This window comes from Corvus cornix, chromosome 3, assembly GCF_000738735.6.
Source record: "Corvus cornix cornix isolate S_Up_H32 chromosome 3, ASM73873v5, whole genome shotgun sequence".
Classification (NCBI taxonomy): domain Eukaryota; kingdom Metazoa; phylum Chordata; class Aves; order Passeriformes; family Corvidae; genus Corvus; species Corvus cornix.
In genome coordinates, this window is record NC_047056.1 from 11,618,849 (window position 1) to 11,641,255 (window position 22,407).

The following is a 22,407-nucleotide window of genomic DNA, read 5'->3' on the forward strand; positions in this document are numbered from 1 at the left end:
TGCTGCGTCCTCTGCTCTCAGCTGCGCTGCTGCTGCCTGGGGCTGCGCCCATATCTCGGCCGGGCCCTGCTCCAGCGCACGTCTCGGCCGGGCGCGGCTCCGTTCTACCACCATTGCCGCCCGCCGCCGCCCGCGCGCCGCCCCTCTCGGTCGGGCATTCACGGGGCTCGCTCCACCACGCGCTGCGCTGGGCCATGTGGGGCACGCCGGGTCCCGCCGCTCCCGCCACTCCTCGCTCCGCCACCGACACTGCGGCTCGCGTGGCTCCGCCCGCGCGCGGGAACTGCCTCGCTGCTGCTCGCAGAGCGCTCGGTGCACGTGGCCTGGGCCGGTCCCTGCGCCAGGCTTCCCTTCGCCAGGACACAGCTGACATTGCTCAACAGTCTCGGTAACTAAATAATGTTCACAAAAATATTCTTCCATCGGCATATATTTCGACTCAGAAATTAACTGTGTCCAAACGGTATTCCAAAAGAATCAAATCCCAAGAAACATAGAAAAAGCTCTTAAACAACCATGCCAGGAAGTGTTTCAGTCCCTTTTGAGCTTGAATTAAGCTAAAATTTACAAATTGTTGTTCAAGAATCTTTTCAAGTTTAAGATAAATGTCCATATGCGGCTCGGAGAGCCAAGAGTCTTTCCACGGTTCCACCATAGTTTAGCGGTGGAACAGCAAAAAAAAAACAAGAAGAGAAATCCAGAATTTACTCACAAATCAGTGTCCTTAGGGATCGGGGATCGTTCTGCTCACATTATCCACCATTTGTTACAGTGCGGATCCTGCAACACGCGTATCAGACAACAAGGCCCATGGAAAAGAAATGTCTATGGACCGATTCTTGGTAGATGTTTCAGAGAGATGTTTATTTCTCCAGCCACATGGCCAGGGCTCTGCCGAGGAACTGCTCAATCCCGGGACCCGCGGGTCCTTGCCCACGCAGGGGAACACAAAACAACCAATGGGGAACGAGGCTGACCAGGGGCAGGGAAGCCCCGTGCCTCCCCCCCAGGCCCCTCTCCCAGGACCATATGGCAGGGGGGAGGGACCCCAACACACTGCCCCACCAGCACTGGGGTTCTGTGCTTGCTGTGCCACGTAACCCTGCCCCTCCCTTGATCTGCTTATTAAAAGCATTTGCCCAGTTTTTCTGATGTTGCAGCCTCCTCCACTCATCTGCCCCAGTGCTTTCTCCAGGGGACAGTTTTTACACTGTCTTCCTTTCTTGCACTTTCTTGCACCTTTTGGCCTCAGCTTCTGGAGTTACGTGGTTTTTGCTGGGTACCCAAGTGAGTGTGTTACGAAGAAGTAAATATTCCATATTAAGGAGAAGGGGAATGACTTGCTCCCATGGACTACAGACAAAAAAGAAAAATAAAAAAAAGTCAAGTGGCTTGGGAAGTCTCATCATTTTAGGTCATTTGTGTTACCTTGGCATTTCCAATCTTCTTCTGAGATGATGGAGTTGGTTTGCCCTGCAGTTTGATTGCCCTCATCCCTGCATGTCTGTGGGACATTTCTAGGCCCCACTGTTTTCCCCACGTCCTGGCCTGCCTTGGCCACCAGCCACCCTCGTGTCCTCTGCTGTGACCACCTCAGGTGTGCGGGGCCACTCTGGCTCACTGTGCATGTAAAAGGGGACACGAGGCTGTCCAGGTGGATGGGCACAGGTGTCCCCTGCTGCCCTCAGCTGTGACTGCAGTGCCACTCGCCCCTGCCCAGGGACCTGCCTGGCACGCTCAGCCTGTGCAGGGACAGCCCAGGGGCTGCTCCTGCATCTCCCGAACACCTCCCATGTGACTCCAGGTCACAGGGTTTGGCCACACCTGTGCCACTCATAGCTGTCTTCATCTGTCAGCAGGAAGCAGGGGGGAAAAGCACCAGAGCAGGAAGGGGAGAAAAGGAGGGAGAAACAAGAGCAGGAAGGGGAGGAAAAGAGGAACAGAGAGAGGGAGGAGTAAGGAGGCTGCATTTAGCAGTGAGGCGCAGAGTGGCTGATCATCACCGTGCCAGAGGCTTCCAATGTCCTCCTCAACCACCACCAGCTCTTTGCCCAGCGGCCTGGCGGTCCTGAGGACCTTCCCAGATGTGCTCTTCATCCCTGAAATCGTGAGTGCTGACTTTTCCCTGGGGGAGGGCCGCGGCTGCTGGTCCCACCAGCACCCAGCACAGCTCACGCTGCAAGTGTCTGAGGGGTGATACTTGTCCCCAAACACGTGGATCAGAACCCATGCCAGGTCCCTGAGCCACAAGGGGCAGGGGGCAACTCCTCATTGGAGAAAACCACAGGGCCTGAGGCTCTGAACCTCCCCTTTAGTCTGCAATGGGATTTTTCTGGTGCCTTTGAAAAACTATTGTAATTTCCTGCCTAAAAAAAATGGGAGGGATTGCTGGTGGGTTTAAAGTCGGCTGCCAAATTGAGCTGGTTAATTAACTGGAAGATGATTTTAGCTGATAGAACAGGCAGAGGATGAGCTGCCTGCTTAGAGCAGGGGATTGGGGCGAGCTGTGGGAATTGTCTGCAGCAGCAGAGCCCGGTCGGCCGCGGCTGTGCCGCTCGAGCGCAGCATTCCCGAGCCGCCCGTGCGGAGAGAGCGCTGGACCTGGGCGTGGGGGTGAGGAAACGGTGAGCAAAGGGTGAGCAAACACCTTGTAACTTCTTTCCACATTGTAACTTCATTGAGCAGGAGGAGATCAGACTCTTAATGGATTTGGTGCGTGGTCAGAAGCGGTTGCGGTGAGCAAGGGCTAAAAGATACAAAGTCTCAACTTGAACCTTTTCCCGGGGTCCTCTGCCCCACTCATGAAACCTGCTCTTCCCACAAGAGCTTGGGAGGATTTTTTCCAAATTCTGAGCACTTTGGTCCAGCATTGAAAGCTCTGGCTGAACACTGTAGGATGACATTCAGATTATTCCATGCTAAAAACTTCAGCTTTGTCATCTGGCACCAAATCCTTTCCTGTCACCCAGCTTGGTCCACACTCCTGGGATTTATGGCATTTCCTTCACTCTCCTGGTAGTAACAACACAGCAAAGAGGATGTAGAGAAAGGCTTTGCTTCAGCCCCTCCAGTTGTGCTCATGCCAATTGGACTCTGCCTGAAAGCAAGGTTGAGGTTTCCTGCAGCTACAGGAAGGAGGATATTTAAGTCTCTGTGGAGGTTTTGGCTGGGCAGACACTTGCCAGTCACCCCTGCCATAAGTCGTGTTAGTCCTGGTGCTGAGCCCGCTGTTGGCCTCAGTGTGCTTATTCCTCTTGAACTGTTTGTTTGCAATCCCTGTCTCCAGGGGATTTGGCAGGGCAGCTTGCTGAAATGAGCACCCTATCCTTTGGTTTGGCTAAGATCTGGAAATGTGCATCCCGAAGGAATGAAGGAAGGAGGAATGCTGCATGGCTGGATTTCTCCATCTCCAAGAAGACTCTGGGCTGTGCCGTTGTATGACCTCTGCTGTGTACAAAGGAGGTGGCTGCCTTGAATCACAGCATTCAGAGGGACAAAGAGTTTCTCATTCCTTAGTGAAATCTCAGGTTGCCTACCATGGGCCAGGATGGTAGCAACGAAACTAAACAAAACAAAACAAAATTGGCATTTTAAATAGTAAGAGAGTTGTGAAATTTTCAGAAGATTCTACCTGCAGCTCAGATGATTGCCACATCTGCATGGGATGATTGAGAACTACCATTTTTAATCTGTGAGGCTCAGTTTAGTTCTTGTAATCTTTTTAATTTGAAGCACTTTCTGCACATATGGATACCCAGACCCATGTGGAAAAGCTGAAACAAGCTGAAAGCAGATATGTTTGCTTTGTAAAAGGCGATTTAAAAGATAACTTTTTTTCTTCGACTGCTGTCCGCATCCTGCTGTGAGTTATTGAAAGCCTCTCAATCCTTCCTTCCTTTTTATGTGTATGCAGCATAAAACCGAAGTCAATAATCAAACCATGTCAAGCAGACTTTTCTGAGTGAGTAACCTGCAGGAAGGAGAGATGGTGAGTGGTAGGAAGAGAGCTGTGGTAATTCTTCCCCCAACCTCGTATCTCACCATAATTTGTGCTTGATTTTAATGGAGCAGCCATAAGGCTTTTCCCTGGGATTTTTAGCTGCAACACACTCATTGTGTCAGCACATGAGTGAATAAAAGGACTGGATTAGTGTTCAGGTGTCAGTCTGTGGTTGTTACAAGAGGCACCAGAACAGCAGCACTGTGGAAGACCTATTTTCACTCAGGCATTTGCCACATCTCAACCACATAATTGATGTAGCGTGTCAATTTACATAATGACACCAATGAACTTTCCTGCAGCTGTGGGGTGACACAAATGATGTAACATTTTCGGAGTTATCATAAATCAGAAACTTTCTTTCCACTTGCAAAATGCCTGGAAGGAAGTGGAAATGCCACAATGAGTATGAGCTGGCACTTGGATGCTGACTGGGATACACTGGCCGTACAAGGATCAGAATGACCTTAGAGTCAGCAAGGCTCTCCTACCTCTGGACCTGTGTCTGAATCCCAGACTGGCTGGTGGTCAGGGAGAGGCCCCCACAGCAGCACTGGTCCACACAGCGTGGGTTCAGCTGAGGAGCTCCTCACCACAGGATGCTGCACGGACTAAACTTTGCACTGCTCCAAGAAACAACTGGGCTGATTTGTGGCACAGAAAAGCTACTGAGCGCAGTTGCACTCCAGACATTCCACAGCACTGAACACCATGCTCCCATCCTCTTGTGCAGGAGTCTGCTGGTGAAGGGTTGCAGCCTAGACATAGCTGTCCCTGTGTCCCACCAGGAAATTCATGGGAAACTCCCAAGCCTGGCTGAGAAGGTCCCACCTTCTCCCACACCAGCAGCTGGGACCAGGCACAGCTCTGGTGTAGCCAGTGAAGGATGGCACAAAGAGCTGGAGCAGCAACACAAGACACAAAGCTGCTGGAGCAGCTCCCCTTCCCAAGAAGGAGCTGGGAGCCCCAGGCTTATTTTCCCTACCCAGACAGTCAAACCTCTCCTCAGCCTGGTCTCTCAGGGTGGTATTTGCATGTGGCCTCTGCAAGGGCAGGTGTCTGTGCTGTTTGTGCAGGCGAGCTGGGTTTGACACTGCTCCTGGCAGGGATCTGACACGCTGGGTGTGAAGCAAACACACCTGTCCTAAATCAGCCTCCCTGTTCATTAAAAGCAGCCCTCAGAAGGGTCTGACTCAGCCTCCTGAGCACACTGATGCAGGGAGGGTGAGAGTGGCAGTGGCACCAGGAGGCAGGGCTACAGTGAGGAGTTTTTTGGGTCAGGATCAGTGGCAGATGGTCCCAGCTAAATGTCTAGTTCCAAGTGGAGGCTGGAAAGAACTCAAGGGCTTTTGCCACGTGCAATGCCAGTGCCAGACGTGTGCCTGGCTTTTGTCTCTGCTCTGAATAAGTCATTTTATCCCATGCTCACCCTGCCCCCCACTTTGACTTGCAGATCTTTGGGGGTCTTGTGTGGATCCTGGTGGCATCCTCGAAGGTCCCACACCCCATGCTGCAGGGCTGGGTGATGTTTGTCTCCGTGTTCTGCTTCGTCATGTCCATCTCCCTCCTGTGCCTCTACTTCTGCGGGGTTCACGGCGGCGGCAGCAGCTGTTGGGTCACCTTGGTACGTGCCTGTGACAAACCCCAGGGCCTCCCCTGCCTGGTCGTGCCCTGCAGAGCCGGGTGCTGCTGCTGCACTCCAAACTGCAGGCTGGGGACGGCTGTACGGGCAGTGTGACCCCCCCGGAGGTGACTGTGTGATCCCTGTTCCTTAGGATGTCATCTGCCAGGAGACAGCAGCGCTGTTCTACCTCAGCGCCGCGGTGCTGGAAGCCTTCCAGACCTACGCTCTTGGCCAGAGCCCCTCGTCAGACAAGGAGTACAGGGAGAACATTGCTGCTGTGGTGAGTGCCTGGCAGGAGGGCAAGGAACGCCAGGAGGTGGCTCTGGAGTGGCCTCAAGTGCAAATCCTTATTTGCATCAACAACTTGGGGAGGGGGGAGAGAAACCAGTCGCAGTCCCCCAAATGTGTGAGAAATAGGACACGTCAGGAGGGGTGTGCTCAGTGCTGGAATGGCACCGTGCAACAGAAAACTGACTGCCTGGTGTGTTTTTCCATCACAGGTATTTGCATTCGTGGCCACCCTGGTTTATGTGATCCACAAGGTGTTCTCACTCCTGAGATGGAAATCATCCTGAGAGCCTGAACAACCCCAGGAACAATGACTGCCATCTCCAGGCTGGGTGTGGGTTTTGTTTTTTAAAGTATATCCTATAAACAAGCAGCTTTTTATGTGGGATCTTGGTGACAAAGACAAGGAGCCTGCCAGAGAAAGAAATATCCTGGCACAATCTGTTTCCCTTCAGTCTCTTACAGGCTGGGTACAGTTTGATGCTGGGGCCCAAATGAAAAAAAACCATCCAGCTTTAAAAACATAGTATAGTGGGGTTCAAAGGGCTAAAATCTCCCTGGACTGTACCTTTATGTGTCCAGAGTTGTTACTGGTATCAGGGGAAACGTGAACAACCAGCACTACGGAGCACGAGTGTGGAACTGTGTCATTTGCCCATTTCAGGCTGTTTCCCTCCCTAGACCCACTGTACAAATTAATATTCTCATGCAGTTTCTGAAAATGCCTTCTCTGACTTGTGATGGGCAGTGGGGACAATATTTAACTCGGCTCAGGAGCAATGTGGATCATCGCAGCTCCTGAAGGGCACTGCTCAATTCTGAGGCACAACCACAATGCCAGGAATTACCACTTCCTTTGGTCCCCCCCAAAACATGGCCTGGAAGGGGTGCAGGCTGCAGGAGAATTCTATGGGTGATCAGAATCGAATCCTCAATGAGCAGAGGCAATCAGCTCCTGCTTTTGGTGAATGGCTACTCTCTCATACACTTCCATGGTGTCACTAATAAAGATGGGTTTGCTGTGACTTTGAGAATGGGTGAGTTCTTGCTGCTCTTTTTCCCTCTGCTGCACCTGGACACAGCACCAGGAGCACTGCACCCTGACAGGGCTGAGTGAGTGGCTCTGTGGAGATCAGTTGCCAGCTGGGGTTAAACCATGACAAGGAATTAATTTAAATGGGGTTTAGACCCAGGAAGGGATGTTTCCACATGCTACAGGTGCCTAATAAACAGTGGTACTAAATTATCCCTTCCAGCTTGTGGGGTAAAAAATGCTTCCATGTTAAGTCTGAAGTTCCTGGATAACAACAAGAACTAGAAAACAAGAGGTAAAGAAAGTTGACTTGGAGGGCCCTTGGTTGCTTCATATACGAGGGAACTTTTGACCTGTGACCATGGGTTTGGCTTGGAGCTTTTTAATTGCAAACTAAAGAACACATTTATGGCTTTTTTTTCCTCACTGAAAACCAGCCCGACTTGTTTTGCTTGTGTTACTGTGACAACAGCAAACTGGTTGCAACAGAGGTGGAAAGAGAAACCCCTTTTCAGAGCAGGGAGGGAACTGAGAGCCACTTTGGACAATGGCACAGGGCTCTGAAGTTCAACATCCACCTGTTTAAACTGGTTTCATCATCCCATCATCGTGGGGTGTGTGTGGGGGTGTTGGTGCCCAGGTTCTATTAACGCCCCTGAATGTGACAGTGGAACACAAAGCTGCCTTTCTGCTTGGGTGTGTTAACAGAGGCAGGGATCTGCAGTCCTAACCCTGGGATGAGCTGTCTCTGTTCCTCCTGCACCCAGGTGCACCACCCAGCAGTGCTGCCTGTCCCCTCACATCCCTGTCCCTGTGCCTTGTGGCCATCACATTTACGGCCCATGTTTGGCATGGCTCCAATCTCATTCCTTCTGCCTTGCTTTGCCCGCCGCACACCAGTTCACACCAGTCTGCACCAGTCCCCCTCCGGGTCCTTCTGTCCCCACCCTGTTTGCTGAGAGCCTCCTGCACAGCATCAGCCCAGCCTTGCTGGAAGCCAGCACTGGGGAAAAACAGCCAGGTGCTGCTGGCATGGGAGTGTCCATGGGCTCAGGACTGCCCGGGAGGGGCACTGAGGGAGGCTCTGTGGCCCCAGTGTCACCTGGGCTGAGCCTTTGCCTGGGGAGGGCTGGGCAGATGGGAGGGGCCCCCCCACCAGAGGGTCAGGAATGAACTGACAGGAAGTGCTGGAACTTTGATACCCTCCTGGTGTGATCCCAAGTTCAACCCCACGCAGCTGAGCAGGGTGAGGGGTGTCCCTGCCTGGCACAGGGCTGCAGGGCCCCAGCACGGGACAGTGACACAGTGAGGGGTGGCTGCTGCATTGCACCAAGGTGCACCTTCCCTGCATGGTGGAAAGAAAAGGACACAAAGAGAGCTTCATCATGCCCAGCTTTCCTGTCCTGTCAACACAGCCCTGGAGACGGACATGCCCTGGAAGCTGGGCAGCCCAAGGGAGCTGTCTGGAAAATGGCACACCCCCAAACGCTTCCGGAAAGGAAAGATGCTGCCCAGAGCTCAGAGAATCTCCCAGGACCTGGGAGATTTCTTCCCCACAGAGAGCCCTGAGGGCAGCACTGGCCTGAGAATTTGCTGTCACTGCTGGAAACATTGGGCGTGATGGACACTGCAGGCTAGCAAGCCTCTCCCTTGGGGACACTTCCATGGCACCAAGGGAATGGCTCCCCAGCATGTGGGAAGGCTGGCCCTTGCAGTGTGTTGACCACAAGCACTGCAGTCCCTGCCCGCAGAGCTGTTCCCAGCCTGCCCAAGATACAGGGCTGCTCCACCCCAGGTCCTGCACTTGGCTCAGGAATTCCCAGATCCCCTCAGACTGGTACCTCCCCATCCCAGGGACTCCCTTGCAGATGTAACTGGATGGAGCAGACCATTTAAAAAGCCACAAATCAGGCTTTTTAAAAGCCACAAATCAGAGCATTTACAAGTCCCATTCACACTGCTGAAAACACTGGGCCTCTTGTGCCCCTGCAGCCACCACCAGATTTCATCTGGTTGTGTAACTGGAGTTCCCATCTCTGCTCTTCTCCAGCTTTCTCAGCAGGACAAGGAGGGCTGCAGGCATCTGCTCTAGAGAGCAGGCAATTACATGCTAGTTAAACCAATCTATGCACTTGAAGGCAGGCAAAGCCTCAGTTCCTATTAAAAACAAGTTTGCAGGCATATTCATTAACTATGCCCAGATTGTAATCTTGGTTGCTCTTGCCTGACTCAGTGGTTTAACCACCATGTTAACTGTTCCCCAAATATTTGCATATTGGATACCTTGCCTCCAGCAGTGCAGTGAGTTGGGAGAACTTCCATCTTCTCCTGAACTGCAGGAGAAGAATTTGATTTTTAACAGAAAACTGTGGCCAGATCCATGGAAAATGCAGGAGTTTCTCATTTTACAGTCAGCTGTCTGTGAGCGATGAGCAGTCTGTGTGCTGGGTAAAACATCTACACAAGCACCTTGGTTAATAGAAACAAACTTGCGGGAACGGTAAAGCCACAAAAGATTATTTTATGTAGGGACCTAAGCCCAACAGCAGGGATGCAAGCTGAATGTGAGCACACATTCCCCAACAGCAGCTTGATGTGCTGCTGACAAGGAAGTTTGCAACCTGAACACTTGGCCATCCAATTGAAGGTATATTCAGACTGGTGAAGAGGAAAAAAGCCTTCATTCCACTGCTCAGCAGGCATGGCCTTGGAGTTAGAATTTTCATTGCAAGAGTGAGATAAAACTCAGTTAAATTCACCCTGCCTGTCTGTATATACACAACTGCTGTCTTTAGAAAACTGTGTTGAAATAAATGTAAAACATTGCTCCTACATGTCTTTAACATCAGAACTTCAAATGCAAATTCCCAGGCTGGTCTTGAAGGATTTCTAAGGTATTTTCTCCCATAAAGAGGTGGCCCAAGCACCTTTTGGCATTTGGGGAAACGCCATGACAGACACTCACAGATTGGGAGGCACAGAATTTAACCCCTGAGCCTTGGGAGTGCACATGAACTCTCACTGCTGCTGCTTGCTTCAGGATATCCCAGACACCAGCACTTGGCAAAAAAAAAATGGACCCAAACAAACCCAAACTAAACCCACTCTGATGATTCTTTATTGCTTTCCCAATCTTGTATTTTCAACAGTTACCCCAGAACTTGTGAAAGAAACATGGGAGCTCTTGATTAAAAGCCATCTTCTGGAATGGAGTAAATGCATGCGTGAAGCCAAAGACATGTTCACTGACTGTTTCCATCTGAACATTTCCACTTGGACAGTGGTCAGGAGAATTGTGGGAAACCAAACAGTGTTCCTGGATGGCAGCAGTGACATGGATGGCACGAGAGAGCTCCTGCTGCTCTCCCCTGAAAACCAAGCCTAGACACCCTGTCTGTGCTGGGCTTTGCCAGCTGCACCTCTGAGCTGGAGACACAGAGGGACCAAAGCTGTTAACATGCTGCCCGTCTGACACTTGCCCAGGGAGATTTCAGCATTCCCTGGGCTTCTTTCACCTCCCTCCACTCCAGCTTCGTGTTTGGAACCTCATCCTCAGGCTCAGGATCCTCCCGGACAGCCCCCTCGGGCAGGGCCACCACGATGGGCAGAGGGCCCTGCTCCTCCCGGAACTCCACCACGTAGAGGCTCTTCTGGTTTGCCAGCTGCTGGTGAGTCTCCTGGGAGCAGGGCAGGGAAAAGACAATCAAAACAATGATGCACACTGTGGCTTTACTTCAGGCCAAAATCTACATGGTGTATGGGGTAGGGACTAAAACACCCAAAAAAGCATTTTCCTAATAAACAGTTCAAGCACTGTGCCAATGAAATGATTTGTCAGGCTCATCTTCATGGGCAAAAACTCATACAGCCAGACCTCAGATATACTAATCAGCACTACGATGTCATCCCAGAGGAACTTGCTTCTGGAAAGACATAGCCTGCTCATAAACATGCCTGTTGGCATGTTGGTGCCGTGCAGGAACACTTTTATGTCTTTATGTGGATATAAATTCTGCTTTGACAACAGACAAGTGCCTGCTACTGCCCTGCCAGGTGGTATTAGCTAATATAAAGATATGAATGTAACATTATTTTCAACTACATCTCTTCCTTGCCTACAAGGTGTTTTGATAACACTCAGATTTTACAGAATAGATGTTTACAGCTGACAGGAAATTTTTCCCATTCAGAGCAGTCAAGAAAACATATCAAGTGCATAACTCTCAAAGCAATGATTTATACAGCAGGCTCTTCTGTTCTTTCTGTGGAAGGTGCTCAGAGAAAATGCACAGAAAACATAATGCCAGACTTCTTCAAGTCTGATTGCCCTCAGGTATTGCAAAGCTGTGAGATCTGTGACTCTCATCAGGCAAAGAGGATCACAACTCCCTCACCTCCTGAGGCTGAACTGATAAAGCTGGCCAGGACAGAGTGACAGATTTGACAGCTACAGCTCTGCAGGGCTGTATTGGGAATGGAAGCAGCTAAATCTTGGCAGTCACCAAAACTGCAAACAAATGAGAAAACCAGGAATTTCCAGAGAGCTGACTCATCCTGAGGCTGGTGTTCAAAGGAAGCAGGATGAAATGCTGCATGTTGGAGCTTTTCCATCAACTGCAGGCAGCTGGCTCAGACAGAGACATCTCCACTGTGAGCACTCAGAGGTGGAGGAAACACCACCACCTCCCTGACTGACCTTAGAGATCTCAATTACAGCAGCAACAGAAGCAGCTGGGGCTTCAGTCCTTGGACAATGAGAACTTAGAACACAAACAAGCAGCAGCAACTGAAGCCAGCCCACAATTCCCTCTGCCCAGGATTTTTCAGTGGTCACCAAAACCACACCAAAGGAAAGCCCAGGAATTCAGATATCCCCTGCAGACACCTGGCTGTGGAAGAGGCAGAGTTACACACAGCTGTTCCTGACTGGACAGCTCCATAAAACCACTGAGGAATTATCCCCTTGCTGATTGTGTTTGCTCTTTGTAAGATTAGTTCATTTTAAGCCTGCAATATAAACTGTTTGCCCACAAACTATTACAACATCCACCCCTTCTGTCCCCACACCTAATGGACACTGGGAGTGCACCCACCTGTAGGGTCAAGCCTCTAAAGAGAGCTCTGGTGATGTTAATCAAGTTTTTGGATCCAGTGACCTTGGCATACATGTCCTTAATGCCAATTAGCCTGCAGATGGTGATAATGGCTCGGTGGCAATGGAGACCATACCCTGGGGAAAAAAAACCCCATAAATCAGCATTGTGTGGTCATTTGTAAGCCCACGACTTACTCAGAAGAGAGCACTGAGATGTCTTCTTTGCTATTTTTTGTTACCCAGCAGGTTAGAACACATTAGATGTTAAAAATGGCTCCAGGAGCTGTGCAGAGGCATCACTTCCCTTTTCCTGGCCCAGCAACTGGAATGAATTACACTTGTCATAATTTTAGTGGCACAGAGTGAAGGAGAGACAAACATATTTTAAAATCCACAAACACAACAAAAGTTTGTGTGTCATCTGCATCCATCTCCATCACAGAGATGGAGATTGTATCAGCTCCAATGTGTAACTGTAGTACATTGGCATTAATTGCAAATGGTTTCTTAACACTTGCCAGGTTTTAATGGAGGAGTTATTTTTTTGAGGAGTCTAATTTTGCTCCAGTGAGGTTTGTTTCACATGGCTTAGCTCTGGTGATCTTTAAAAACTGCAGGACAGTCTTGCTGCTGCCAAGTAAAGGAGACAAAAAAAAAAATACATTCTGGGGGCCAAATGGCTGGAAAGCAGCAGAAAAGGGCCAGAATGTTTATTCTAGTGAGGTTATCTGATTGGAGACCTTGTCAGTTAGGAAACTGAGGGGGAAATGGGAAAACAGAAACAAAATATACAGAGACAGAGATCTGAAAAAAACCCCAAGAGACACGGAAAAGAAAGAAACACCCCCACTAACTGATGAGCTATCAGGAAACTACAGGTGCCACTTGCAGGAAGATGAAACTGACTTCACAACCAGCACGGCTGTAGAGAATCGGAGAGCTGGACTGGGAGGCGTGTGAGAATTTATAGCTCTGCACAAACCCAGCAGGGGCTGGAGCAGGACCAGGGTCCACAGCTGGGTAATTCAGAACTGATGGAACTACACTTAGGAAGAGTGAGAGAGCTCCCACCAGTGTAAAAGGGACAAATCCCAATTTGCAAGAGCAAAGCCATGTCAGCAACAGTAGGCATTTCTAAAGAAAAATGACTGATCATTTTCAACACTTAGAACATGGCAGACTAGACACTACAGAGGTTTAACTTCATCAAATAAATACCAGTCAGTAATTATTAAAAATTCAACATTTCCAGGCACCTTTAATTACCTTTGTTCTGCTTCTCCATGCGGATTTTTGTCCTTTTAAATTTCACAGAAATGTCGTGGTAAACTGGAGAGGGGGGAAAAAAGGCATTACAGGTCAATTCCTCCTTCTAGAAAAGCTTTAGCCAGTATCTTTCTTTTTCTGAACTGTGAAGCTGATTTTACTCCCTCCTGACTTCTTTAAAGAAGATGAATCTAGGTACATTTCTAGAATAGATTATGAGTGTTGAAATATCTGTGAATACCATGTTACTATTGAAAAATAGGTAGATGTGCCTCCAATGAGCCTCATTTAGTTTTGAACTGAGCTCACAGGATATAATTTAACTCATATTTCTTAATAATTCGGCTTTTAACCTGAGATTTCCCCATAGGCATCAGCATTCTTGGATTTTCCATACAGAGTACTAACAAAAAACTACCAGGAAACATCAGACTGACCCTCCAGCCCAGCTTCTCCCTGGCTGCTGGGTCAGCATACATGGATTGAGTCAACAGGGAATCCTCTCCTCTGACACAGAAGGGGGAAAAACACAGGAGTTCACTGTAAAGAAAACTGCCCTGACAGTATTTGACTCCCTTAACTCAAACTGTGCCAGGAAAGACCTAATCTTGCTATTAAGAGCCTGAAATACTATGAAGTATCCAAATTTTAAGCACAGAACCATGGAATTGTTTGGGTTGGAAGGGACCTTTTTAAGGCCAGCTGGTCCAACCCCTCCAAAATGAGCAGGGACACCTTCAACTAGACCAGGTTGGCCAGAATTGTAATACAATGCATCAGATCAGACAAATTTTATTAAACTTTTTTTTATGCTTTGCAAGTAGTTGCAACCAGTTCTTGCTGGTATATTCAGTGCTTCCACTGAAAGAAAAATACTTACTTGTGTGGTTCTGATACATCTCTATAAAGTGTAAGGAGCTTATTGCTTTATTCTTTGCCTAGGGAATAAGAGCAGAGAACATTTTTCTCCTTGAATTTTTCTGCTAAGCATCTGCAATTGATCATTATTCAGTTAATTAGATATAAAAAAAGAAAGGAAAAAACAACTCAGGAAAACAGATTTGCCACATCTAAACTCCATGGAAATGAAAATGTTTAGTCTGGAGAAGAGGAAGCTCAGGGGAGAGCTTTACTTTACTGCTCCCTATGGACACCTGAAAGGAGATTTTAGTGAGGTGGGGGTTGGTCTCTTTTCCCAAATATCAAGTGGTAGGATGAGAGGAAATTGCCTCAAACCATGCCAGTGGAGGTTTAGGTGGGAAAAATTTCTCCCCTGAAAGGGTTATCAAGCACTGGAACAGGTGCCAGTGAAGTGGCTCAGTCACCATGGCTGGAGGGGTCTGAAAGATGTGCAGGCAGGGCACTGAGGGACACGGGCTGCTGGTGCTTGGCAGTGTTGGATCACCAGCTGGGCTGGACTATCCTAAAGGGCTTTTCTAACCTAAATAGTTCTATGATTATCTGTATCAAGACAGACAAAGCAAACACATGGGCTCACTTCTTTGCAAGGACTACAAATTACACTGATTATCAGGTACGAATTGTCATTGTCATCAAGCAAAAAATATTCAGTGCACATACTTTCCTTAAAGCATTCATCCTGTCACCTGCCTTCCCTACTGCAAAACCTGCAAGACAAAGAGAGGCATTTTATTGCTGAGAAACAGATAATGCAGATGATCTTCAGAAAGAAAAGGGGAAAAAACCAGAGAAATTCACAGCCACGTTTAGCATTTAAATTTCCACTCCACTGCACAGATCACACCCAGAAAGTGGTTCAGCAAAAATCACAGAGACAAACAGTTCAGGAGTTATGAACAGCCAACATCTGGATGCCAACTGCTTGTTGTCAAAGGAAAAAAAAAGGCTTAAGTTGTTTTTGTGTGTTTGACCAAACTTTGTTTCAAACAGGTGAATAGTGGTGACTGCTTCAGACAAAAAAAATAGTTCACTCTGTTTAAAAATAAAGGAGGAAATGAAGAAAAAAAGCCTGGGACATCTTCAGGTCAATCATTTAGGACATACGGATTACAGTGAGAACATGTTTCATGAAGAAACTTTCCAAAGAAGAGGTAGGAAGAGGTTGTTTTCAGAGTAACACATCTTTCTGCAAGAGAACCACACCTTCCTCTCTGTACAAATTCTCCTCCACACCAAAGTGCAAGCAAAATTCAGCTGGAGGAACACACAAGGCCTTGAATCTTTCACATAAGCCAAGTTCTGCAAAACTCTGGTTGACCATGAATGCAGCTGTCTTATTCAAGCTCCCACAAAATATCCCATCATCAATCAGATGTTACCTTGCACATGCAATAAATGCACATACCTGCAGCCCCTTTACCATTTCCAACAACCACTAAGGCACGTATTGATTTTTTTCTGCCTTCCTTTGCCTTCATACAAAACACATTTCTCACCTGAAGGAAAAAAACAGCACAAAGCTTCTTGTTATTGCACAGTCCAAACGGTTTGGGCTTTGTTAGTTTTTCTTCCTTTTTCTTTTTTTTTTAAGACAGTCAAATTTGCCAAAAAAGGTATTAGAGGTCTGTAGTATACACTTAAAATATCTATACTGTCTTTGTCAATGGGTATCATCTGCAGTGGGACACTGGCTTCAAGGCATTAAATACATAAAGGTTGTTAAAAATCCCCACTCAGAGAAAAAGTTACCTCAGTGCACTTCCATGGAAGTAACCCCTCTGCTGTGTTCAGCTGCACAACAGATAATGCTCTAATGCTGCCAGCTCTGTGTGTGATTTCAAGCATGATGAAAAAGCATGGGGAAAAAACTGGAAAGTGATACTAATATTGAAGTGCCCTCCTCATATTTTAACATATTTTAGTATCACTCCCAGGAATTGCTCAAGGTCTGTTGTTGCTTTACATGAATTAAAATTTAGGATTGAAATCTACTTGCACACTGCAAAAGGCAGTCTTGTTACAGGGATGACAGCTGCTGAAAAGAGGATCTCATTTAAGAGAGGGAAGAAGAAGGAAATGGCCTGAAGCTGTGTCACAGGAGGTTGAGGTTGGATATCAGGAAAAGGTTTTTCACCCAGAGGGTGGCTGGGCACTGGAACAGGCTCCCCAGGGCACTGGTCACAGCACCAAGCCTGGCAGAGCTCAAGCAGTGTTTGGACAATGCTCTCAGGAACAGGGTGTGAGCCTTGGGGTGCCCTGTGCATGGCCAGGCATTGGACTTGATGATCCTCGTGGGCCCTTTCCAGCTCAGAATATTATGATATTATAATATAATAATATTATGTATGATTCCATGATTCTATAAGCAAGTCACTGCTCTACAGTCCCCACCTTATATGGTCTAATATATCCTGATGTGGACAAGAGACAGGTGTACAGGTGGGAGGGAGAGCATGTTCTGGGAAAAGGGAGAATAACTTGACCTGAAGAATGCAGAATGTGGTAAAAAGTCACTAAAATGATGAGATAAAGGGAAGAGACTGGTTACATGTCAGCCCAAACCAGCTTTGGACTGCTGGGCTTTAGAAATACTTCAGATTGTGTCCTTTGGTGACCTTGGCTCATTTTGATGTGAAAACCACACCCCTGAAGCTGAGGCTACCTGACTCTGAGTGGAGACCCCTAACACTGAACATGAATTTAGAATGTGCTGTACCCTTAAATCCAGGTGAGAGACAGCTAAGCAAGGAGCAGCTCAGCCAAGCAGTGATGTAGATTCATTATGTAGAACTGCAAATAATCAAACTATAAATATGCTTGTATTTTTGGCTTTCAGTATGCTAGCTTTACCCACAGCACCCCTTTTGGAGCAGAACTATAAATAAATCAAATAGCCTGACTCTGTGTGGATTGGCTTCTTGCACACTGAGTGAGAGAACCTGATTTTGGGACAACAATCTGAGATCCATCTGCTCTAGTTCCCTTGTCTATGTTTATATATTGAGCTATATGTTATTTAAACATAGACGTATAGTTTATATGCTGCATGAAATATATATTAAGTATAAAATGAAATATATATTAAGTATAAAAAGATAATATATAGCATATATAAAAGTCCTTTTCCCTACATGTAATTCTTCAGTAAGCTACTCTGGCTGTAGCGTTATGCATCTGAAAGTAGATTATTAGAAAATACTTGGTCATGGTTTAAACATTCTTACTAAAATTCACCATAAGAAATCCAAAAAACCAACAAAAAAAATACAGCCCCCAAACCCAACACCCCCTCCCCAAATTCCAGTGCCTTCACTAGGTACAGATTATGGTTAGGGTTTGAAAAATTTCACCTTGCTTTCATTAAAACAAAGATGCTGTTTAATTCAAGGTGCACACACATTCTAGAGAGCACTTTGAAGAAATATCAGCCTTGCCAATTGCTTATTCCAAGTTATTTTTCTTTCTTCAAACTCATTGCTTACAAGAACAAGCGAAAAAGCCACGGCCCATAAGATGAAAGTGCCTGTGGAAATGGGCTATTTACAGAAAATGCAAAATGATAATGGAAGAAAAGAGAGTGAAGCAGAGTCATCTCTCCAGGAGCATCAAGAGAATACTATTTTTGCTCTGCACAAACTTTTATCTTCTGTTGCCAATCTCAGCAGGTACCTGTACGAAAATAGAGTCAGCACGTCAAAAATAAAGGACGTGATGTTTGTAGAAACCTCGTCGTGGATTATTCCACTCCCTTTCCAGAATGTGGCAATAAGGACACATGCAAGGAGCTTCTCCAGAAGCCTTCCTCAAACTGCACTGGTTGGTTCTTTCTGAGCAGCTCTGTAGGAAAATGTGTTCAGCCCCCATCACAGTCAAGGCTATTGCATCTCCTGAAATGCTGTGAGGGCCTTTCAAGCTTGTTAATGTACCCAGGCAGTCACAGCTGCAGAATACCATCCTTAGATCCTCCATAACACAGCCCCATGCCTCCTTAGATCCAAGGAAGCAGTACTCTTCTGGAGTGTGCTCAGCAATGCTTCCCTCCCACCCTGGGAAACAGAGCAGGATGCTCAAATCCATCATCCAACTGCACTGGAATTAACTAACACAAAATGAACAATGTGCCATTCTTAAGACAGCCCAGTCTCTGAAAAGTGACTGAAACCAAGACACAACTACCCCTAGGTATCAGATTGCCACTCAAGTTAGATTGAAAGCCAATTTTTAAATTTTGAAGGCAGATGCAACACATGCTCAACCTAAATCACAATGTACCTCAAATTAACCATCTCCTTGCTTCCATCGTCCAGTGGTGATACTGCAAACTCACCTTGCTTTCTAGAACTGAGGGAAGAGTTCTGAGCACCTCAAAACCAAAATGAAACCACCTCAAACATTTAAGAGGAGAAATGACAATGTGGAAGTAAGTCACTTGGTTAGAAAAAGGGTCAAAATCCAACACTTCCTTGGAGGTTTTGTTTTTGTAAAAGCAGAATGAATGACTGGCCAACTGGATTGCTCTTGGAAATCCCTCCTTTCTAGAAATCCTATTCTAGTCATGATTTCTGGGAACCTGCCACCTCTAGGCCACACTCTTGACACTGCTACTCTTTTGCTGCTGTTATGCAGAGAAGAGTGTCTGCACAGGCTGATCCCCTCATGCTGTAAGGACCTCTGGTCCCAGTACTTCTCCGAGGTACAAGAGGAAACAAGATAAAATGAGAGCAGGCTGCAGTGCTGGAAGAAAATCACTTCCACGCAAGTGAGCCTAGAGAGGCTCAGGGGCACAGCTAAAAGGTTTGGGAATCCAGTTACCTGGAAGAACTGAGTAATAAACTTGTAAACAAACCCCAAGCCCGTGTTAGCTACATCATGTCCCTGTCAGCCTTCTGTGCACCAAGGGCAGAGCAGATTTGTACCACAACTGCAGAACATCTCCCAGCTGCAACGTTTACACTGAAATGGTCCTTAACCTTGCACCCTCAAAGGAGGAGATGCTCTCCCCATCCATGTACCCTTACAGAAGGATGGGAATGCAATCCCACACTGAGCCCTGCAAGTCCACACAAACAGAAATGAACAGCGCTCACACGAACACAAGCAGCACTAATAACCGCGCCCTGTTCCTCTCTCTCCTCTCTCATACTACAGCTCCCACCTGAGTACAGATCCTTTGGATTGACCCCCCAATAGTGTATCTCAAAGTCACTCTGTATCTGAAATGGCTTTGTTTCCTTTTCAAAGGATGATGGGTAATTATGCCCAATTAAAAATCACTTAAAAGCTTCTGGGTGTTCCAAATGCCAGTTATTTCTTCCATACAGGCTGACAGGTAAGAGATAAAAATCATTAACTATTCATTAAATGGAACCAGTTGAAGGTAGCATTCCTATACTCTACTTTTAGGGCAGGCCAAAATCTTTGAGAACTCCAAGAGTATCAGAAACAGTGCACAGCTCTGACCTCTCATTTTTTCCTTTGAGAGGTGACTTCAGGTGCCATCTTAAAAACTATCCGAAATTTTCATTGTCAGTCTAAAGACACCGTCAGTATCATCCAGGGAACAGAAAACTTCCCTGTAGTTCTAAAAGCAAAATCTAGAGCCTACAAGTACCCTTAAAGTACTTTTGAGGCAACATCTCATTAGAAGTAAATTGTTACTCAGAGAGTATCCTTTATACCACATAATTTTTCAGTCAAGGCTGTCGAACAATGAATCTCAGACACTGTCATTTCATGCAGCATTTCTTTTTCACAAGCCTTTTTTATTGCACCCTTTGCAGAAACAATAGCTAGGAAACAATTTCCAAGGACTTATAAAAAGAAACGAAGGGTTTAGGCTGTGCATTAAAGAATATTCTTTTTGTCACAAGTAGCAAGTCTACCAAGATGAGTCAAGAAGAAGAGGCTGGGAGCAGCTTCCTCATGTCAAAGTGAGAGCAACAGGGCAAACAAAATGTCCAGGAAGGAATAAAAGCCATTATGCAGCCACTGCCACCCAGAGCTTTCTGTCCCCTGCAGCCACCATCCTTTTATATTGTGTTTCTGGCAGTTCTTCAGAGTCCCCTAACTCATGGCAGTGGCACAGACCACACTTCCAAGCTGGATGACATAAATGACAGAGGTGTTTCCCAGTACCACACCTGCACCACGACAGAGGAGGAAGGATGAACACTCTGTTGGTTCAGCACCTATTTTCCTCACAGGTGTGAGAGTTACACGTTATGAACTAGAGAACTTTTGAGTTAGAAACCTCATTAATTAAATGATGAACTAGTGAATTTCTGTGCTAGATAGTACAAAAGGACTGAGTACAAAAAAGTACATAAAAGGACTGAGTGCTTGTTTTCCTGCTTAGCAAGCTCACAAAATGAACTTTAATTTACAGGTTATGTTGATCTGCAAATCTGAGTGATCCAAATGGACTGAGAGAAACACACCTAGTGCTATTTTGCATTCTGTAGTTTAACACTCAGACACAAATCACTGAGTTTTTCTGTTTCTTTGTTTTTTAAAAAATGATAGCACCTTACTTTCACTATCTGGCTTAAAAAGAGAGCTATTCTGACACTGGAAAGGTTGCATTGACCCTCCTAAAATGGAGCTGTGCTTGCACAAAATTCTTCAAGTTGCCTTCAGCAGAAACAGGCAATGGAAACAAAAAAGCATGAACAAACCAGTAAGTGATCACCAAGCCCAGTTTTCACAGCTGGTAGCAGGCAATTTCAGTGTTGGACAAAACCCCTTGGAGATCTGTTTTTTGAAAAGGGCATTATTTATAACTTTATCTTCTCCCTTGGAAAGCTCCCCTACATTAGAGGCTCAAAGGGCCACTGACCTCATGTTCTGTGCCTTCAGGCCTTACTGAGCACTAGGTCTCACTTCCTAATTGTAATTGCACTACAAGGCAATTACTATCACAGCACAGGATGTCATGTAGGCTACTTTTTTTTTGCTGTTACCATGTTCATTTTGGAGAAACATGACAGAAAAATTCATCTCGGGGTGGATGACACATGAAAGAAAGCCTTCCAGTGAAAATAATAATGGCACACGTCAGCTACACCTGTAAATGTTAATTACCACTGTGATTATATTATGTTAGACACCAGTTAAGCATTACCACCAGCTCTATTTAAAGAGATCGTTCTTATGTGCAAGATATGAGCAGAACAGGAAATGCGCCTTAGGCTGGCAGGGAAAATAAGAAACAGGTAACCCAAGTTCTCTATGACAACTTTAGGTCTAGTTTACATGAAAATCTGAGTTTGCCTATACTCTATTTTACAGTCAGGAGAAATCAAATTCCAGCTTTTCTGTTTTTCCATTATAAGAAAACACTTTAATAAGCCCTTTTTTTTAGCAAGAGAGTGCAGCCTTTTCAGTAGCATAATCACACCAGAAAGGACCTATTGTACCTTTGTTCATAAGGCAGTCCTTTAAAAATGGCTCGGAGTTTCTTGCTGTGAAGCACAACTTCCCAGCAAACATTATTTTAATCTCCTGTACTGTGGTGAAGCTAAAGATAATGGAAAGCACACACAGAAATAGCAGCATGTCTCTCACCTATTTAAGCCAGAAATGCTAAAATGATCTATTTACTTCAAAACTCGTACTTGTTATCAGAAAATTTTAAGACTCAATTATCTTGAGCTCACTGCTGACTTTGAATATAGAATGTTTTGCTGCTGCTGCTGCTGCTATTTTTCTGTAAAAGCATTCCACTTTCTCTGTTCACATGTGTGGCAATCTCACATACCAGCAGGGCCCCAGCCTGCTTCTAAAAGCTTTTTTATTGATCAAATGTAGTAAATCATTGAGACAGATTTCTACAGTACACAGAACCGCTGCAGAGCAACTCAACTTTGCTGTTTGTAAATAATTCTGCCAGCACAGAAGGACAAGCTCCCCTGCTGTAGCATCCAAAGTGACAGTCAGCTCTGACACGGCACAGCAGCAGACCAACATTCACTGCTCTGCAATGTGCCCCTTCAGGTGACAGAAGGCACTGCCATCTGCAGGGCTGGGCAACAAAAATCACTTCTTTTAGGAGCAGTTCCCGTGCAATTCAATCGTTGCAAATGGCCTTCAGACACAGACTCAGCTAAAGGCCAAGTGCTCCAAAGGGTCTTTGCTGTATCAGTCAAAGCCCAGAGTGTGGCCCAGTTCACTCCAAAAACCCA

At 46.5% G+C, this 22,407-nt stretch overlaps 2 protein-coding genes across 4 annotated transcripts in view; one reads left to right on the top strand and one right to left on the bottom strand.

Moving 5' to 3' along the window:
• Nucleotides 1–1,871: 1,871 nt before the first annotated feature.
• MAL (mal, T cell differentiation protein) lies at nucleotides 1,872–6,943 on the top strand. The gene is made up of 4 exons (XM_010411030.4): nucleotides 1,872–2,107; nucleotides 5,454–5,624; nucleotides 5,776–5,904; nucleotides 6,125–6,943. Exons 1-4 carry the CDS (start codon nucleotides 2,021–2,023, stop codon nucleotides 6,197–6,199), a joined length of 462 nt encoding a protein of 153 aa, XP_010409332.1. The 5' UTR covers nucleotides 1,872–2,020; the 3' UTR covers nucleotides 6,200–6,943.
• Nucleotides 6,944–10,041: 3,098 nt separating this feature from the next.
• The window catches only part of MRPS5 (mitochondrial ribosomal protein S5), a 28,405-nt gene continuing 16,039 nt past the window's right edge, over nucleotides 10,042–22,407 (bottom strand). For 2 of the 3 annotated variants that reach the window (XM_039569551.1, XM_010411031.4), the window contains exons 6-11: nucleotides 15,633–15,723; nucleotides 14,888–14,934; nucleotides 14,187–14,244; nucleotides 13,307–13,369; nucleotides 12,039–12,175; nucleotides 10,042–10,622 (exon numbers count right to left, since the gene is read on the bottom strand). In XM_039569551.1, the coding sequence (XP_039425485.1) occupies nucleotides 10,398–10,622; nucleotides 12,039–12,175; nucleotides 13,307–13,369; nucleotides 14,187–14,244; nucleotides 14,888–14,934; nucleotides 15,633–15,723 (621 nt within the window). In that variant the 3' untranslated portion in view covers nucleotides 10,042–10,397. The remainder of the gene's footprint in view (nucleotides 10,623–12,038; nucleotides 12,176–13,306; nucleotides 13,370–14,186; nucleotides 14,245–14,887; nucleotides 14,935–15,632; nucleotides 15,724–22,407) is intronic. The other variant, XM_039569552.1, reaches the window with a different exon arrangement.

Bases quoted from the DNA above. Each gene is read 5' to 3' on its own strand.
- MAL (XM_010411030.4), top strand. From the start codon at position 2,021: ATGTCCTCCTCAACCACCACCAGCTCTTTGCCCAGCGGCCTGGCGGTC. The intron at 2,108-5,453 runs GTGAGTGCTGAC...TTTGACTTGCAG, and splicing joins TGCTCTTCATCCCTGAAATC to ATCTTTGGGGGTCTTGTGTG. The intron at 5,905-6,124 runs GTGAGTGCCTGG...TTTCCATCACAG, and splicing joins GGGAGAACATTGCTGCTGTG to GTATTTGCATTCGTGGCCAC.